This window comes from Lacerta agilis, chromosome 15 (genome assembly GCF_009819535.1).
Source record: "Lacerta agilis isolate rLacAgi1 chromosome 15, rLacAgi1.pri, whole genome shotgun sequence".
NCBI classification, from domain to species: domain Eukaryota; kingdom Metazoa; phylum Chordata; class Lepidosauria; order Squamata; family Lacertidae; genus Lacerta; species Lacerta agilis.
The window spans coordinates 38,148,346-38,166,324 of record NC_046326.1 but is presented as its reverse complement, the minus strand read 5'-3'; the positions used below and the strand labels follow the sequence as shown (position 1 = coordinate 38,166,324).

The 17,979-nt window shown below is 42.9% G+C and overlaps 1 protein-coding gene across 1 annotated transcript in view; it reads left to right on the top strand.

Moving 5' to 3' along the window:
* The window catches only part of USP32 (ubiquitin specific peptidase 32), a 119,682-nt gene that overhangs the window by 52,832 nt on the left and 48,871 nt on the right, over positions 1-17,979 (top strand). Inside the window, 3 exon segments of the mRNA XM_033172171.1 lie at positions 1,278-1,383; positions 1,859-1,977; positions 7,850-8,009. Coding sequence (XP_033028062.1) covers positions 1,278-1,383; positions 1,859-1,977; positions 7,850-8,009 — 385 coding nt within the window.

The following is a 17,979-nucleotide window of genomic DNA, read 5'->3' as shown; positions in this document are numbered from 1 at the left end:
CCTCCTTTTTTAATCCAAGGGGAGAAATCCCATTTTTAAAACAAACAAACAAACGAAAAATAAACAAACACCCCCCACAGCTGCTGCAGCCACTCTATTTGAATTTTTATTATTACCCTTTTCTCCCTCTATCCCCCCTTTTTCTTTTCTCTTCCCCTTTTGTTTTTGTTTTCAAAAAAAGGAAAAAGAAGAAAAAGATTTCCCCCCTTTATTTTTATTTTTTAAACTACTACATATTTTTAATAGATATTCTCCCCACCCCACCCCACCCCCAATTTATATTTTTCCACCCCACTTTTCCATTCCCACCCCCCTTTTTCTTTCTTTATTAATTCGCTTGCCAACCTATCTTAGAGGGGGAAGCCCTCTCTCCCACCCACCCCACCCCCAATTTATATTTTTCCACCCCACTTTTCCATTCCCACCCCCCTTTTTCTTTCTTTATTAATTCGCTTGCCAACCTATCTTAGAGGGGGAAGCCCTCTTTCCCACCCACCACACCCCCCCAAAACAACTTTGAGCTGAACCCCAAAAACGGGGGTAGATCACTGCTGAAAGTAGATCACAGTTTCTTGGGAGTTGGCCACCCCTGGTATAAGACATGTAACTAGAATAAAATTTTTAAAAAACCAAGCAAATAATTGTAATAACTACTGTAATAAAGCACTGCTATAATTATATATAATTTCCCTAAAATTTTGGTTTCATTCGCCTTTCCGTGCTGAAATGTCACAACCTGAAGGACCATGGCTTGCCCCCCCCCCCAGTTTTGATCCTGGGTACGCCCCTGAGTCAATGCAAAAAAGTAAGAACTTATTCTTGTTGTTTTTACTAATTATACTTTGCATTGGCTCCTATACGTTATTTATTATTATTGCATTAAGGTAAGAAACAATATATGCAGCGTTATATTTGTTTTAAATGTCGCAATGGTTTTGCGGCTCCCAGGTTTTTTTTTTTCCTTTGGAAACGGGTCCAAGTGGCTCTTTGTGTCTTAAAGGTTGCAGACCCCTGGTATAACATATTCTAAATGAATAAATATTCCTTCATTCCAGACTCTGGGACGAAATGGAGAGGCAGTTGCTTCCAGGTCCTGCTTGTGAGAAACTAAGAACTTTTGGCTGACCACAGCTGGAAACAAGATTCCAATCTAGATAGACAGGAAAGCATTTAGTTTGGGAGTTTTGTGCTACGGTGGCCAAGCAAAAGGATTAGAATCTTGTCTGCATGAAAGCGTAAAGAGTAAAGTTTTCTCACTTTCTTTCTGTAACTTTCAGGTCATATATTGCTCTTTCGGTGGCACGTCCAAAGGACTACATTTCAACAATCTGATAGTAGGCTTAGTCCTGCTAACGAGGGGCAGAGATGAAGAGAAAGCAAAATGTAAGTTGTGGTAATGTCTTCATTTTGGGGGGGGGGGGTTGCTAACGGTCAGGGGTCCCTTTACCTTTACCCTCTGCAGAAGAATCAAAATATTTCAGTTGGAATATTATATTTGCATCCAGCTGTAAATGGTGTGTGTGTGTAGGTATAAAACCTTTAGTATAAAAAAATGCAAAGGTAAGTAACAGTAACAAATAAATTAAAATATTAGAATCATTATAGGCTCCAGATACTGTTCCTGTAAATGTAATTTCATGTTTTGTATACAGTATAAATATTATCAGCTCCAATTTAAACTGGCATCCTTGTTGATCCCAATAACATAACTGATTAGCAAAGCACTTTTTATGAGTGTAGAAAAGTAAAAAAATCAACCCTGTTCAGAAAGCTGTGCAAGTTAATTGGTATATTGCCAGCTCTGTTGCACTGGTGTGACTTGAATGTTTAATTATTCTGTTGTTGGTTTTTTGCTTAGACATTTTCAGCCTGTTTTCAAATGAATCCGGGAGCTATGTCGTCCGTGAAGAGATGGAAAGGATGCTTCATGTGGTCGATGGGAAAGTCCCGGAAAGCCTCAAGAAATGCTTCTCGGAGGTATTTCCTGCAGTTCCTTATTTCATTTTACTGGATAACCTGAGGATGAGGGTGAAAGTGTAGAGCCCTGACCTCCTGTCGGAAGTAGCCTGCAGTGATTTGTGGTACCAGGATCAGGTCTACTGACCAGATCCAGTTCCACACCCTTGTAGTAGGAGATTGCAGACTTGATAGGATTAGTCTCTGCAGGGTGCAATGCAGGTGTCAGGTTGCACCAGAGGTTGCTGAAAGGAATAAGCTAGCCCTGGCTATTGCAGGGAAGCAGTCATGTGTCTGGTTCTTCAAGCCAGCCATCTCTTTGCTGGCTGGAGGGGTTCTGGGAGTTGCAGTCCAAACCATCTGCAGGGTACCAGGTTGGTGCTTTAAACCCAAGGTGGGGAACTTGTGGCCTTCAAGGTGTCGCTGGACAACAGCCCCCATCACCCCAGATCACTGGCCATGCTAGCTGGGGCTGATGGGAGTTGGGAGTTCAACGTCATCCAGAGTGTCAACACTTCCCTATTCCTGCTTTCAAGTATTGCCTTTTCTCCTGCTTCAGTGACCTCATTAACTGTGTCATTCAATATCAAGTGATCCAACCTTTTTATCTCATGTCATCCAATTTTCTTAATATTTTGTGCACTTGTTGAATGATCAAAACTAAGTTTAAATCTAATTTTTTTTATCTCATCCCGTTTGTGAGTTATGAGGGTTTGAAATTTACAATTTTGGCCTTGCTGGACTACATAAAAACCTTAACAGCTCAGCCTAGAAGTTAGATACTTCAAAACTAACAACAGGCTTTAATATGACATGTCACATGATGGACTTACTTTAAATTTTAAATTACAAAATTTAAAAAAGTGATTAAAAATAATATGATTTAAAAATTCCAAAAATGTATTGATTATTAAACATTTCTAAGAGCTACCTGCAAATTTTCATCTTGGGATCTCGGTGGGATCTCTTTTTCTTTCTTTTTTGTTACTTACATGTCTGCCTTATTGGGTTCTATTTAGGAATAATGAGGGGAGTAGGGGACTTCTCACAACTCTCAGGAGCCTTAACAAATGCAGGGTGATGATGTGGCCAAGGCTGGGTCTTCTGCACTGTATCATTTGTATCCCACCTCCAAAAGTCCCATCTCTTGTTCTCTTTCTCTCAAAATGTGGAAAGCGCCCATCATCCTTGGAGGGCGAGAGATCCACCCCTCCCTAAACTCCTAGTCTTCCTTGATGGGAACAAGAAGGACTCAGAAGCACCCTTCCAAAACAGCATTAAAAAAACCCAACTCCTTTCCAGTGTTGTCTTTCACACTTCTGATGCCTATCCTCAGGCATAAGGGCTACAGCTCATTAAAATTCCTTCCACTAGAAGCAGTAGGAGAGAGTCTGCTGCAAGCATTTGTGTAAATGAGAATGAGAATGTCATATACCTGCCTGTTGTGTCCTGGGTAGCATAAATCTAATCACATGCCTCGTTTCAAAGTTGATCAGCAGTGCTTTCCCTTGGAAAGCAAAACAACAGACTGATAAGCTGTTGGGAGATGTGTTTTGAGGAGCATTTAATGCCACCCTGCTGGCTGGGTAGGGTTGGATTTATTTATTTTTGTATCCTTGTTTGCGTTAGCCATTGAAATGAGCAGGCATTTGCAGAGGAACGCTTACACTTACAGCTCAACGTATTGCAAATGGCAGACTAACACCACTGCCCCATTCAAGCTGTGATTGTCATTTGTGCATTGATTCCCCTGGGGCAGCATGAAAAAACCGATTCCCACTCCATCCAATGGAAATCTTACACAGTTGTACCTTAGTTTTCAAACAGCTTAGTTCTCGAATGTTTTGGCTCCCGAATGCCACAAACCCGGAAGTGACTGTTTCAGTTTGCGAACTATTTTTGGAAGCCCAACATCTGACGGGGCTTCCACGGCTTCCAATTGGAAGCTCCTGCAGCCAATCAGAAGCGGCGCTTTCATTTCCAAACATTTTGGAAGTCGAATGGACTTCTGGAATGGATCCTGTTCAACTTCCAAGGTACGACTGTACAGCACTTTGTCTGAGTTCTGAGTCTTCACAAAGAATTGCTCTTCAGACCCTCTCAGGTGTTATGATAAGCAGAAGGTCCACCTTTGGCAGTTCCACTGCCCTTGGAAGTTTGGGTGGTGGTGCCTTTGTGGAGGGCATCCTCTGTAGCAGTTGCTAGGTTGTTGAATTCCCTCCCCACAGAGGTGTGTCCCTCCTATGCTGAAGGCACACCTCTTTACCATGGCCCCTAACACCCAAGACATGCATTTCCAGGACCCACCCTAGTCTTGTGATTCTAATTTGTTTTAAGCTGTTTTAGTATTGAATTTTAAATTGTTGTAACCCACCCTGGGACTTACAGAAGCAAACATTTAGAAACAAGTTTTAAAATTAAGAGTTAAAAAAACCCTAAAACAGTCACTCCTAAAATGTATAAAGGGGCAGATCCAACTCAACCCACCCCACTACAAAAGATGAGGCTGTAAACACACTTCACCCTCCAAATTAGTTTACAGTTGCCTGCAAAAATAAGAATGGGAATCCAGCTTTTGTATAGCAAACATGTTAACGCCCTACCTATAATCAGTTGCTGACCACCAGATCTCGCCTGTGCCTGCCAGTCTTCCCCTCCATGCCAGATCTCAACTGTGCTGTGGGCAAACAGTGCAACTTTGCATCATTCTGGCTGCCCAATTAAATGTAGAGGACTTTGGGTTGCTTCCATACAGAATCCGTAGCAGCCCCTGTTCAATGAAATGGAGGCTCAACGTTTTGGCTTGGTTCAGCTTGTGTGAAGATTGTGCACGAGGCAAAGGGGGCTCTTTTAAAATATGCAGACTTGTCTTCTGTCCTATAGCAATGGCCTCTGTGAATCTTCCTTTTGAAATGAAAATAGACGGCAGTAACCGTCTCTGCTAGATATTGGTAGCCTGTTAATCTCAGGAGGACATGCAACCTGCCACACACTGGAGGGCTTCAACATTTTATTACTTCTGCAGTTGGGGTTCGTTTCTTCAAATGGGAACAGTAGTGGTTGCATCTTCAAGGCTGCTTGTGTTTTGAGGGGGTGTGATTATTATTTCCTGCAAAAAAAAGAGGATTGTTTCTCTTTCAAGCCCCGCCCAGAGCCACCTATGGCAAACATTTGTATTTTTCCTCCTTTTCTCAAATGATGTCATGTGTGATGGCAGATTTTTAAAAAAATCTTTAAAAATATTTTTTTGCAGCATGTGGTTGAACAAGTGTGAGGGGCTGTTCATTTGCTCCTTTCTCCCAGCTAGGCTGAGAATTCTCCTTGGAGTTACATGTGAAGCGGTCCATGCCATGCTGATTAGTAGATGGTGGAAAGAAAGGCGTGATACAGAGATACTTGCGTTCAAATGACTATGGTCCAGCCCAGCCTGATTTGATGAAGTCCTCTCTGCTCTAGCAGGGAGGAGATGATGGAGAGCCAAAATCACCTTTCTTTTTCTCCCGTGTGGTATGTGGTGCGGTGTGTGCTTCATCTGATGTGCAGGAATGTGGGTGGCCACACTTATTTGTCCACGCTTGCTGTGGCATGTGGCCTCTGGAGGGATAGCTAGGAGGTATTGGCAAAAAAAGGCTAGCTACCTTGTTGTAAGAATTATAGCCAGAAAATGTATACAAAATATTTTGGGTCCTTGGAGGCCCTCCCCAGTGCTTAGGACTGCGTCCTACATGTGGCTGATGGGGCCAGGCAGTAGTTGGCTCTACGCCTGGAGTTGGCATGGTGTTTGTCTTGGGGTGCTGGAACTGGGAACCTGTCAGCCAGGCCAGGGCAAAAGGTTTGGCATTGGGTATTGATACCAAGCCTGCCCAATCCAGAGGCATCATACTGCTTGCCAATTGCAGGGCTAAGTTCTTGCACATAGCTGTTCCCTTCTGTTCCTGAAGAGGGCTGTCACGTCCTGAAGAGGGCTGTCACGTCTAACCAGGCTTGGGCCACTGAGATGCTCTGATAATGGTGACTTGGAAGCCCCCCCCCATATGCTTAACACTTGTACCAGGCTGAAATTTCCCTTCTGGGGACCATCCAGTACCCCTGGCAGTGCTATCATTTCCACTCATCAAGGACTATTCAATAAGATCAGATGCTAACTAAGAGAACCCTCAGTTTGCATGCATTGCCTCTTCCAGGTTAGGGTCTCCCAGTGTGGGTGCTGTGCCTAAGGACACTCCCCCCTCCAGAGCAACATAAAACCTGCTTGCTGAACCTCTTTTTTTTTAAGATTGGCTGTGAAAAGATTCCCTGCCGTTCCATTAAGTTGAGAGGATAACTTATTAAGATCCGTCCAACATCTGTGAAATGAAATATTTCCTCCATCATTATGCACCCCCTCCTCTCCCCCACCCCCTGGGAAAATACATACTTCTTAATAGTAAAATTATTTCTGCAGAAAAGTGCCCAAAAGACTTTGTCATGATAATCACGTTGGAGAGAGCCACGTGTGGGCTATATTGCTTCTTACCAAGCTGTGTGCTACTGATAAGCATGTTTGAGGCAGTATCTGACCTTTTTGTGGCTAAGGGTTAAAACAAAACAAAATGCAGCCCTTCTTTTGTTGCTTTGAATGTAGTAGCAGGCCTTGTGTTTGAAAAGCAAGCTACCTGATGTGTTGGAGAAGTAGCTGTGAGGTTTTTTCTTTTCTTTTTTCTGTTTTTTGAATCAGGCAGTTTGCTGCCACACATGCATTATAATGAACTTGCCGGGAGGGAGGAGAACAGCCGCCAAAGCTGCTCTCTATATTAATGAGAGAGGCCCTAGCGGATTTCTCTCACTCCACACACCAAGCAGAGTGCTTGAGAAAATTATTTTAAATATTATAATACAAGTAGCTGAAGGGCCTGGTAGTTAGTACAGCGGGTTTGTTGTCTTTCATTTCCCTCACATCATCTTCCTCGTCTTCTGGCTTGCAGTTGCCTCCTTAACACCTCTCGTAGTTGCCATTGGCTTAGCTGCTCTGATGTCATGGGAGTTGGGGCGGTCTGTGGGACTAGGTAGCTGAGAGTGGGGAAAACTGGAAATGCTGAGATCTGAATCCTTGGGCCATTTGGTAAATTCAACCCCTCTTCGTTTATAACAGGATTTGATGGGCTTTTGAATGGCATCCATTCAATGCAGATTGGTTGTGATATTTTGGTACCTTTTACCAAAGAAAAATAGGCGTTTGCTGCTTGTGAGGGTGATTCTGTGTTTGCAGCCGTCTACCACTAAATTATTTTGAGAGAAGGAAATTACCTGGTTCGTAATCACTTTAATCCATAGCTGAAATAAACTACGGTTTAAAGGTGAACACCCAGTGTGCTAGTGAATGTTGCGGAAATTGTTTTGCTCCTCCCTTGCTGCTGCTGCGCTGCCAGGAAGCAAGCTAAGGGCCAGCTTAACATTTTTTTTTTTATTTGGGCTCATGGTTCAGTAGGAAACTGTTCTGGTGTCCTAGTTCAGACTGGGGGTACAGTCAGGATCGGGACTCTACATCCGTTTTTTCTTTAAAAGTGGCCAATTCTAAGCACTTTATTAAAAGTATGAACGTAACATGTAGTTTGGCCCTATGTAGACAGCCACCTGACTTTCCCAGCAACTGACTTCTTGTATGTGATTCTCTTGAGTGTGCAGGTGTCTTCATCTAACTTATATCTCAGTTCTCACTACAACAGCCCTGCAAGGTAGGTTGCAGCTGAGAAAGAGTTGCTTATGGCCATCTGTTGGGTCTGAACTAAGGACTTCTTTCCCTGTAGGCTGTACTACAGTGTACCAAAAGCAGCAAACAACCGAGTTCATTAGCAAATACAAGCTGCTTTGCTCAACTCACCCTCCTCCCCTCTGCTTTTTTATTTTTTTGCAGGGTGAAAAGGTAAACTTTGAGAAATTCAAAACTTGGCTGTGGCAAAATAAAGAGGCCTTCACGTTTTCCCGCTGGCTGCTCTCAGGGGGAGTGTATGTCACGCTTACGGATGATAGCGACACCCCGACTTTTTATCAAACCCTTGCTGGAGTCACACACTGTAAGTAACACTTGTTGTCAAGGAATTGCCTTACTTCCTGCTGTCTTTTGAAGACTCTGCCCTGATTTTATTGACATTGTGCCTCTGCAGCTTCTCTTTGGGGATTGTTCAAGAAACACATCCTCTTTTCTTGCACACCAGCTTAGTTACTGTGGCCAGCCTTCCACAGTTGCCTGGACCAGTTGAGTGGAAACCTGTGGCCTTACAGAGGCTGCTGGACTCCAGCTCCCATCATCCTTAGCCATTGGCCATGCTGACTGTGGCTGATGGGAGCTGTAGTCCAACAACATCTGAAGGGCCACAGGTTCCCCATCACAGGCTTGTTATATTCTGCTAATTCTCAAAATGGTATGTTCAGTTGCATTGGGGAAATAGATTTCTCAGAGGCGTCCAGTCATTCACTGTAGGAAATGGGATCCCAGACCAGGTTGGCCTTCGGTCAGATCCAGCAAGCTGCCTCTTGCGTTCTTCTGCATATACAAAGGAATGTATATTTTCTGTCCTCCCACATTGTTGGCTTTCAGGCATCAGCTGAAGCTATTTTTCTTTACCCAGGCGTTTCAAAATGAGGCATTGAATCCTTAGCAGCAGTATAGAATCTGTGTTTTAAGTGATTTTAGTTAAGTTTTTCATACTGTATGAACTTGTATTGGTGGCTGATGTTCTGGTTATATATCACCTCATGCTCCTTCAGAAGAAGGGCAGTGCATAAATATTCTAAATAAATAAATATATAATCTTTGTGTAATGACTGAATTCTGACAATGCAAACCCAATCCAAAGCTTGGGAATGTACTACCTCCAAACTATAGACCTTAACCGTAGCTTGCAGGTTTGCATGTCATGGCAAACTATAGTAGGAGTGAACCATTAGGAAAGGGGAGAAAGATGCACTCCTGTGGTGTGTTCCCAAGCCTACGACCCCTGGTTTGGGTTGATAACTTCTGTGTTGACCTAATGGGGTGTCATGTGTTGCCCTCCAGATGTCGTTGGGACTCTGGCTCCCATCAGCTGCAGCCAGCATGGCCAGTGGTGATGGGAGTTGTAGTCCAACAATTTCTGGAAGGCCGCAGGTTCCCGACCCCTGTCATATGATCCAAGAATGCAGGAAGAATTGAGGCAGCTTTCTTTCATACTGTCACGTATTGTCGCCTCATATATTTATTTATAGCCTGCCTTTCCACCAAGGAGTTCAAGGAAGTGTACCTTGATTCTTCACCCCCTTGGTATTCTCGCAACAACCCTGTGAGGGAGGCAAGAGAGTGTGTGTGAGAGAGTGAGTGAGTGAGAGAGTAACTGGCTCAGGATCTCCCAGTTTCATGGCTGAGTGGATGATTTGAACTTGGGCCTCCCTAGTTCTAGTCTGATGTTCTATCTTTTGCCACACCACATGGGCTCATCATAATGATTGGCAGATGTCTTGCTATTTTGGAAGGGGATATACCCAGCTTCCCACTGGCTGGTTGTTGCCAGTCCAGTGACTGAAGAAGAAAACAATATTTGGAATAGCTGAATATCTTTTATGTTTTCTTTCTCTTGCTTCTACACTTCCTCTTAGTAAGGTGCTTCATTAAAGAGGAGTCATCATCTCCCTCCCTCCAGTAGATATGTTCAGCTGGACTCAAAACACTGGGCTTCATAGATCTCCTTCACACAGGGCATATACATTGTTGGCATCTGTCTGTCTCAAGAGACAATGAAGGAAGTGACCTCCTCAGGGCACAAGCTTGGGCAGTGTGTATGGAGGTTCTGGGCTTCTCAGACAACAAGACCCCCCTTTTGGCCTTGCTGGTGTGGTTCAAAGGAAGTCGGAGCAAGACATTTGGCACCAGCTTGGCTGCAGGAGTTGCTGGAAGGAGGCGTACAAGGCGCCACCCAACCGTCTTAGGGACTCCACTCGGGATTTATGTAGGATTTACTCCTTAGCCTTTTCTTCTCCCGAAAATATTCATGGCAAGCAAGCAGTGCATCAGCCTATCTCTGTCATGCTGTGGAGTTTTTTGTAGATACTGAATAAATCCAATTATGATTCTTCTACCCCATCCCTTAATTTTAATACAGTCACTTGAGACTTCCAAGTTTTCTTGTTCACACATGCTGACATCTTTAGCTTCCCAGGTCCACAATATTGATGCTTAATTGTCCTGTTAGAAGAATGCCAGAGCCCTCCATTTTTATTTTAGAAGGGAACATTGGAAAACTGATTGTTTTGGGCTTGCGCTGTTGGAGGCACAGCCGACCCTGCTGGTAAAAGCCAGGAGCACTTTTATAGCTTTCTGAAATATCTGTATTTGCCGTGGGATTTACAGTCTGTGCTGGCTGTTTCAGCAAGAATTGTAAGTGCTGTGAAACAGAGCGATTTGTTTTGGAATTTATGAGGCCAAGGAAATGAGGAAACAAATAATTCCTAGGTGGCTGGCTCACATTCTTCGGTTCTCATCTTTTCTATGCCTATTTTTGGGGAATTGATCTGTTTTTAATTTAGAATCAGTTTAGTTTTTGCAGTTTGCCCATGTGAGAGATGAGCAAATGAAGGACAGGCTCTCAACCCCTTGAAATAGCTGTTTGACCTCTATATGAGCCTGTTCGAGTTTGCATCAAGAATGCCTAAAAGGTTTACTCTCAGTTTCAATACCGTTGACTGTGTCTTTCACAGCAGGCTGGCCAGCTCAGCCTGTCGGGGTTATATTTGATGTAATTTCTATTTAGAGTGGACCTGGTGAACTCAGTGGACTAATACCCATTAGTTTCAGGGGTCTACTCTGAACAGGACTAATGTTGTATACAACTCTGTGCCACCTTTCCACGAGTTTACCAGAGAGCCATTCCATCACATTTTTGCATTAATCTGCAAATTTTCTTAAGGATTTCCCATGGAAGTTCATATTTAAATGCATATTCCCTCAGAATATGCATTTAGGAATATATTTTCTGTCAACGTCTTTCACTGTATCTTGATCTGCGTTTTGAGCTGTACAATGACTTTAATATTGTGTTCTTTAAATTGCTGTTACCTGCCCTGGGACCTTGTGGTGAAAGGTAAGCAAGAAATGGAATGACTAAATAAAGAACATTCTAGGAGTGGCTAACTAGGTTTCAATCGACAGATGACTCTAAGCAGCACTGGTTAGGGCAGATAAAGTCACTGTGTATCACAATTCATGAAGATATTCTTCAAATATCCTTAGTTCATCAACGTTTCACTAGATTACTGTCTCATGATAGTACTGAGATGGTAGAACTGGGGAAGGCTCCCTCTCTGAAACGCTGGAGAACTGTTGCCAGTTAGGGTAGCCAATGAAGTGCCCTCCAGCTCTTGTTAGACTACAACTCCCATCATCCCTGACCATTGTCCATGCTGGCTGTGATGGAGAGGATCTGAGGGCACCTGTTTGATTACCATACTGGCCAAATCTGGCCAATGGTCTTGACAGTGATGTGGTTCCAGCTTCATGATATATAGTTCATCTGTCTGCAGGGTGCTCGGTGTGGTGATCACCCAAACTTAAGCTTGGCATAGAAGGAGTTAACAGGAATAACCAGTAAGAACCTTTAGGGGGAGGAGTTATGTGGGCTATATAAACCCCTCCCGGGGAAGGAAGAGGGTTCTTTAGTCTGTTCTTTGGTCTTTTGGTTCTTTGGTTCTTTAGTCTTTAGGCTTGTCTTTTGTCTTTGTCTAGGGGGCTTGTTGTGGGTATTGAGAGCTTGGAAGAAGGGTGGCAAGGGAAGGAGTAGGAACAGGGGTGGGAGAAATCATTGGGCACTGTTGTTAACAAGAACACAACCAAGAAAGTACTGTTTATTCAGAAACCACATGCTTATGTACTAAACTTCAAATAAAACAGTTTTGTTCCAATATTCTCCTTGACTGAACTGAGTGAAGTAAATACCAGACAGACTGGTTGGTGGCAGCGGTTAATTAATAAAGTGGTGAGTGCAGGTATCAACGGACCGTTAAACGTCTGGGGGACCTGTGCAGGTTGAGCGAACCGCCACACTCGGCTCCTGTGACAATATATCCTGTCCCTCTCTCCAAGTCAATAGAATGACCCCTGAAAATGCAGAAGTTGACTACCCTTGGTCTGGTGTCCTTTTTAAATGCAAAAACTGGGGAAGAGCTAAAAAAATGACCCCCAGATATTTATCATGGCCCATTTTGTGAATGGCATAAGCTAGTTGCTAAGCAACTGCTGCTAGTCCCCCCCCCCCAAGCTGCTGCGAGAGTTTCTTATCTAAGGTCAGGAGGGGCTTAAGGCTGAAAAGGGGAGTGATGAGGCAGAGTCTCCCCCCCACCCCCACCCTTGCTGTGCTTATCTAATATACCTCTGCTTGTGGTTGTGAAGGTCATTTAAAAATGTCACTTTACAAGAGGCGCAAGGCAAATTGAGCAGTGACAGAAAACCAAAACAAGCTGGGATGCTGGAGATTATAGCATGGGGGGTATGGACAGAAAGTTGGCCCAAAGGCAGTGGATGGCTTGAGTGTTAACATAAAAAGGCTTCTCCTAGAGAGCAGCAGCAGGGCTTGGAGCCAGGCTGGTTGAGTTCTCAGCCTTCCAGTTAGTAGGCACCTGGATGGCAAGAGACACCATGGATCCTTCTGGACATGGGTCTGTCTTCCTCTACTGCAAGAGGATTGGTTCACAGTGTTACTAGGTTGTCTTCTGCCTGGAAGAATAAAAATCTGTAAATTTTGTATAAAATGTGGGTGTATATAGCCTATACATGAGCACAAGCATCATCACCATTAGGAGAGATATTTTGGTGCCTCTTTAAGATGGTCTCCATGTACCCTGAGCCCTTACAGATAGTCGCTTCCAGAAATCACTGTAATGGTGATACATTGTGCGCATCATTTCTGCATTATGACTTTCATGGCTGGAGATTCTTATTAAGATTTGATAATTTAATCCGTTTTCTGTATTTGTACACTGACTTGTGATGCCGGGTCAAAGGTGGTGGTATAAGGTGAAAAGTCGTATTTGATGCCAGGTGTGTCGCAGCCAGAAATTTGGTGGCAAAGGAAAAGTTGGGAGCATTAAAAGCTTTGCTCCTTGGCAAGTGAGGCTCGCTGTCAGTGCTCCTTGGTCTGCACTGTGGCCAGCGTCACCTACAACAAGCCCCTGTATGGATCAGCTGCATTGCAGTTTCCGGGAACTCTATAGCGTAGCCAGTCTCTGCCCAAAGCAGGGCCTCCAATAAGCATTGGTCAGCTGATTGGCACTTGTAGCAAGACCCACAAAGAAAGGCTTTGTTTGCTCATGTGGTTTGATTTGAAACCTGCAGGTAGAAAAAAATGCTTCACCTGGTGTCATGGTGGTATCAGGTGGGAAGCTCTACCCACCTGTCAAAATGGGTTAGGGGAGGTCTTGATCAGTTGTTTCTGACTGAATTTTAAGAAACTTTGGGAATTTGGGAATCGGGATCTGCTGTGGCTTCTTTTTACCATTTTAGTGAAATTGCCAGAGCTCACTGGCACAAGTTAGTTCATGGCATGATGTAAAACAAGGATGAGGAAACCTGTGGTCTTCCAGTAGTGTCTAGACTATAGTTCCCATCATTCCTGACCATTGGCTGTGTTGGCTAGCTCTGATGGGAGTTGGAGTTCAGCAATATCTGGAGGACCACAGGTTCCTCACCCCTGATTTAAATCAAGTCAGGAACTGTCTTGTGTCAGTAGCCAATGTAGTGCCCTCTGGCATCTTAACTCTGGCTTTTCACTGTCTCCTGCTGGTTTTTCTGTCAAAACTATTTGGCAAAGCCATGAAAAATAGCCCTGGTTAAAAATAGGCAAATGTTATTAACTTTGATTCAAGGGAGAAGACAGCAAGCGTTTACTGTGAAGCTCCAGTGGCTCCATTTAAATTAACTTAATGAGCCAAGATATCGAGGAAACAGTAACCAAAAATATATATTATTCCCCCCCCCCCTAAATAACATTCATGTTGGAAAGCAGATGACTTTAATTATGTTTCTCCCTGGCCTAAAATTACAAAGGGAATTTTGAAGTGTCACACTAAGTTGCACACACTTGCCATTTTTAATCAAATTCTGTTCCATTTCATTTAAACCATAAATATTCTTCCAGGGTAGCTGCTGAAGTTGAAAGTTAGTGTAGCAGTTTTTGCAACTTGGACTTGTTTTTATGGCTTTGATTTTTGTGAGATAGTAAATTAACTTTTGGCACACTTCCCTATGTGTTAACCGTTAAACGTTTTAGCCAAGGGAAAGGGGAGCTGTCTTTAATTGGGATATTTACAGGGTTCTCAGCATTATGCACTAAAAACAACATTTTGCAATGAAAGGTGATTTCTGCAACTGGTAATATACTGTGCAAATCAGATTTGTGTCAAGTGTCTTGTACTGATTGATTTTGCTTAATCATTGATAGGGAAGGGATTCAGGATACTGCAGTCTTTCCTTCCAGCAGCAGGAAAATTTATTCAGCCACCCCTCTGAGCTTATCTGTTCATATGCATTCAAAGTATAGATTAGAAAGACTAGAATTTTTTTAAAAAATAAAAAATGGAAGGTTAATACCATGAACCTTTTCGTTTTTCACAACTGATGTGATGCACATTAATTTAATTCTAGATGATAAGCCTCCAGGTAGGGACAAATCTACATTCATTTTGATTTTTTCTGTCTTACTGTTCCTCCCTAATAAGATCAGAGTGGCTTACAGTAAAACATGGTCAAAAATAAATCAAATGCAGTGCCTAGCCTATAATGATATTGTGTGTGTCTCTGTGTGTACAGACTGGTTCAGGCAATCATATCTTGGCTTAATACACAGAGATATGAACAAGCCTTCTGGGTGTGTACACATCCCTTTGCAGCAGGAGCAAACTAAATAGATTGTCTACTATTAACCAGAGTTTGGTTAATATCTGAACTGGAAAACAATGGCTTTGGAACAAGCCAGGATATGAAACCAGCCTCGAACCATGGCTTCCTGCCTTGGCTTCTTCTGAAGCTATTCACCATATTATATTTCAACATACGCTGCTGTTCAAAACCAAAGGGCTTCCTAAAGCGGTTCAAAAATCAAAAGGTAATGAATAAAAATATGGTGACAGTACAGCACCATCAAAATACCATCACTAAAATCACATGTAAATAAAACATTTAAAAATCTAATACTAATAGAACAAAAAACAAAACACAAATAAAATAAAATAAAATAAAATAACAGCCAGTCTAACCATAGTTTCCTGGTTTGGACATAATAGGAAGTGATGATCCCAGGTTTGTCAGTGTTAAAGCAATGATCCCAAGAGGCTGCATTCTCTACTGAGTCCAGTGGGACTTACACCCATGTAATTGCTTGCAGCATTACAACTGAGGTCTGCATGAAATTGCACTCTAGGAGAGAGAAAATTCTAAAAAGAAAAGCACACCTCCTTTGGTTTTATGTTGATGGGCGGGGTATAAATAATAATAAATTGTTGTTATCATCATCATCATCATCATCATCATCATCATCATCATGTCACTTCAGAAGACATCTTTCCCTTATGTCCAAAACAGGTAAGACTCGTGTTTCTAAGGTAGCATTCCCCCGTGCAGTTTTTATAAGAACTTGTATTTTAAAAATATAAACTTAATTAAAAGACCTGCTGGCTGATTAATTTGAGGATACTTTTATTTGATTCAAAGAGATTGAAAGTTGCAGCTCTAAAACACATGTGTGTGGGTGTGTGTGTGAGAGAGAGAGAGAGAGAGAGAGAAGAGGAAACACATACACGTTGTAATGAATTTCTGAACAACGAACCAAAAAATATTTAAGCCAAGCTCTGCTTCACGTATTCCTCACTGTGCTATGAGCTTGGCTTCTAAAGAAGATGTTTGATCACTTCTTGGACGGGGGTTGTGGGGGCCACATGGCTAGTGCATGCTTCTAAAAATCCTGGCATTTCTGATGAAGATATCTCAAACGGCTGTGCTGAGAGAGACCTTCTGCATGACACCCTGGAGAGCTGATGATGATGATCGGAGTAGAGGTAGGGAGCGCCAAGCTCAGAGGACTCAGTGATTTGCTTCAGTAAAAGAGAGCTTCATTTTGTATGGGTTGCTGTGAGGATTTGATCCAGATGTCACTATAACTCTGGGCTGAATTTGTGGGGTTATCCCATTGTGGGAACATGGCACCATTTGTCCATCAGGCCCAACACTGTCTACTCTGACTGGTAGCAGCTCTCTGGGGTTTCAGGCAGAGGGCGCCCCCTTTATGGCCTGCTATCTGATCCTTTTTTGCTGGGGATACCACAGATTGAATCTAGGAGCTTCTGTCTGCAGAGCCCAGGGGCTCCATCTTCCTCATAAGATGCTATGTTGTTAAGTGCTCCCTGTGGGGTCCAGCAGCCTCTTCACCTCTGCACAGGTCACTCACTGGTCCCTATAGCTCAATGTTGTCTGCTCTGACTGGCAGTGGCTGCCCAGGGTCATGGGCCAAGAGGGATCTTATGTATTGCCTGCTGCTTGGAAGAGATATTATCTGTCCAGCAGGGGGAATGACTCTCCCAGTGTTATGAGCGAGACTTACAGCTGAGCAAAGATTTAATTTTTCCCCAATGTTTCGATCCAAAGTGGGTTTTTTTAAAAAAAAAGTTTTTATTTCATTGCAATAAGAACAAATAAAAAAGACAGAATAACAATAATAATAATAATAATAATAATAATAATAATAATAATAATAATAATAAATAATTTATTTGTACCCTGCCCATCTGGCTGCAATACGAGTTCATGCCAAGATTAGTACAGATTTTATTGTTCCAATTAAATAATCTAAGTGCCAAGTTTTAAGTTGTGTAATCCAGAGGAAAGTTGCAATATGTATTGCATAATTTTGATAGTGTGGGCAGGATTTTTCTCCTGCCCATGCATCTTTCTTGCAGCTGCGGAATACAGTAGCTTGGCTCATGTTCTTTCCTAGCATTCCACCATACCCTTTGCCCAATCAGTCAAAAGCGGTTTTGCTTTTCTAGGCAGAAGAGAGACTTCTGGACTTTATTTTGACCCTGAACGGGCACATTTGCCAGAAGCTCCCTGGGGTAGGTGTGCCCTCCAGACTATGAAGTCCAAGCCCTGAAATTATTGACCCGAAGATCTGGAGGACTGCGTTGAGGAGAGGGTAGATTTGCTTCACATTGTCCTTGTTCATCCTTCTGTTCATCACCCAGCCCAACCAATTGTCTTACCACTTTCTTTGTCTGAATTATCCCACAAGGCTTTTGACAGCAGACCATCTCTCTTAGTATTATATGATGCCGTTACCTGCTCCGAGCCAGCGGGTCGAGAAGGGCCGTAAATCTCAACTAAAACAAAAACAGCAGAGCAAGACGTCTCACTGTTGGGCTTAAACTGGGAGAAATAAAGAATTTGTTTCCATCAAATGCTCTCTGGGAGGACAACCATAGCCTCCTTCAAGCCATTCTGAGTCATTAATCACTGCAAAATGCCTGTGTGGTGTCTCATCCCGCGGCACTTAAATAACACAGCAAAGCTTAGCCTCTGGAGATACCTGCCATGGATGTGTACCTTGGCTGTTCAAAACCTGTAGGTTGGGATAGATGTAAATTTTTGGAACTGGGAATTCATTTGTGCATTCAGGGATTGGGGTGTCGGTCGGTGGTTCAGCATCAAAGACCACAGTGGAACTCACTAGGGTATCCTTAAATAATTTCAGGCATTCTGTTACGGTTCACAGAAAACTCAATTTTGCTTGGCTGGTGGTGCCTGGCTGGAAAGAAACTTGTTAGCTGTAATCCCTTTTGCCTTGAAGCATTCGTCTGGAGCGTTTTTTTTTTTTTTTTAATGACGGTATCTTTCTTCAACAGCAGTGGGCAATGTCTTACTTCATTTCTTACCATATTTCTGTCTTGCCCTTTCCTTCGCAGAGGCCGGATCTAAGCACATCAGAGAATTGTTTCTGTTAAATGTGTTGTAAACTTTGTATGAAAAATCAG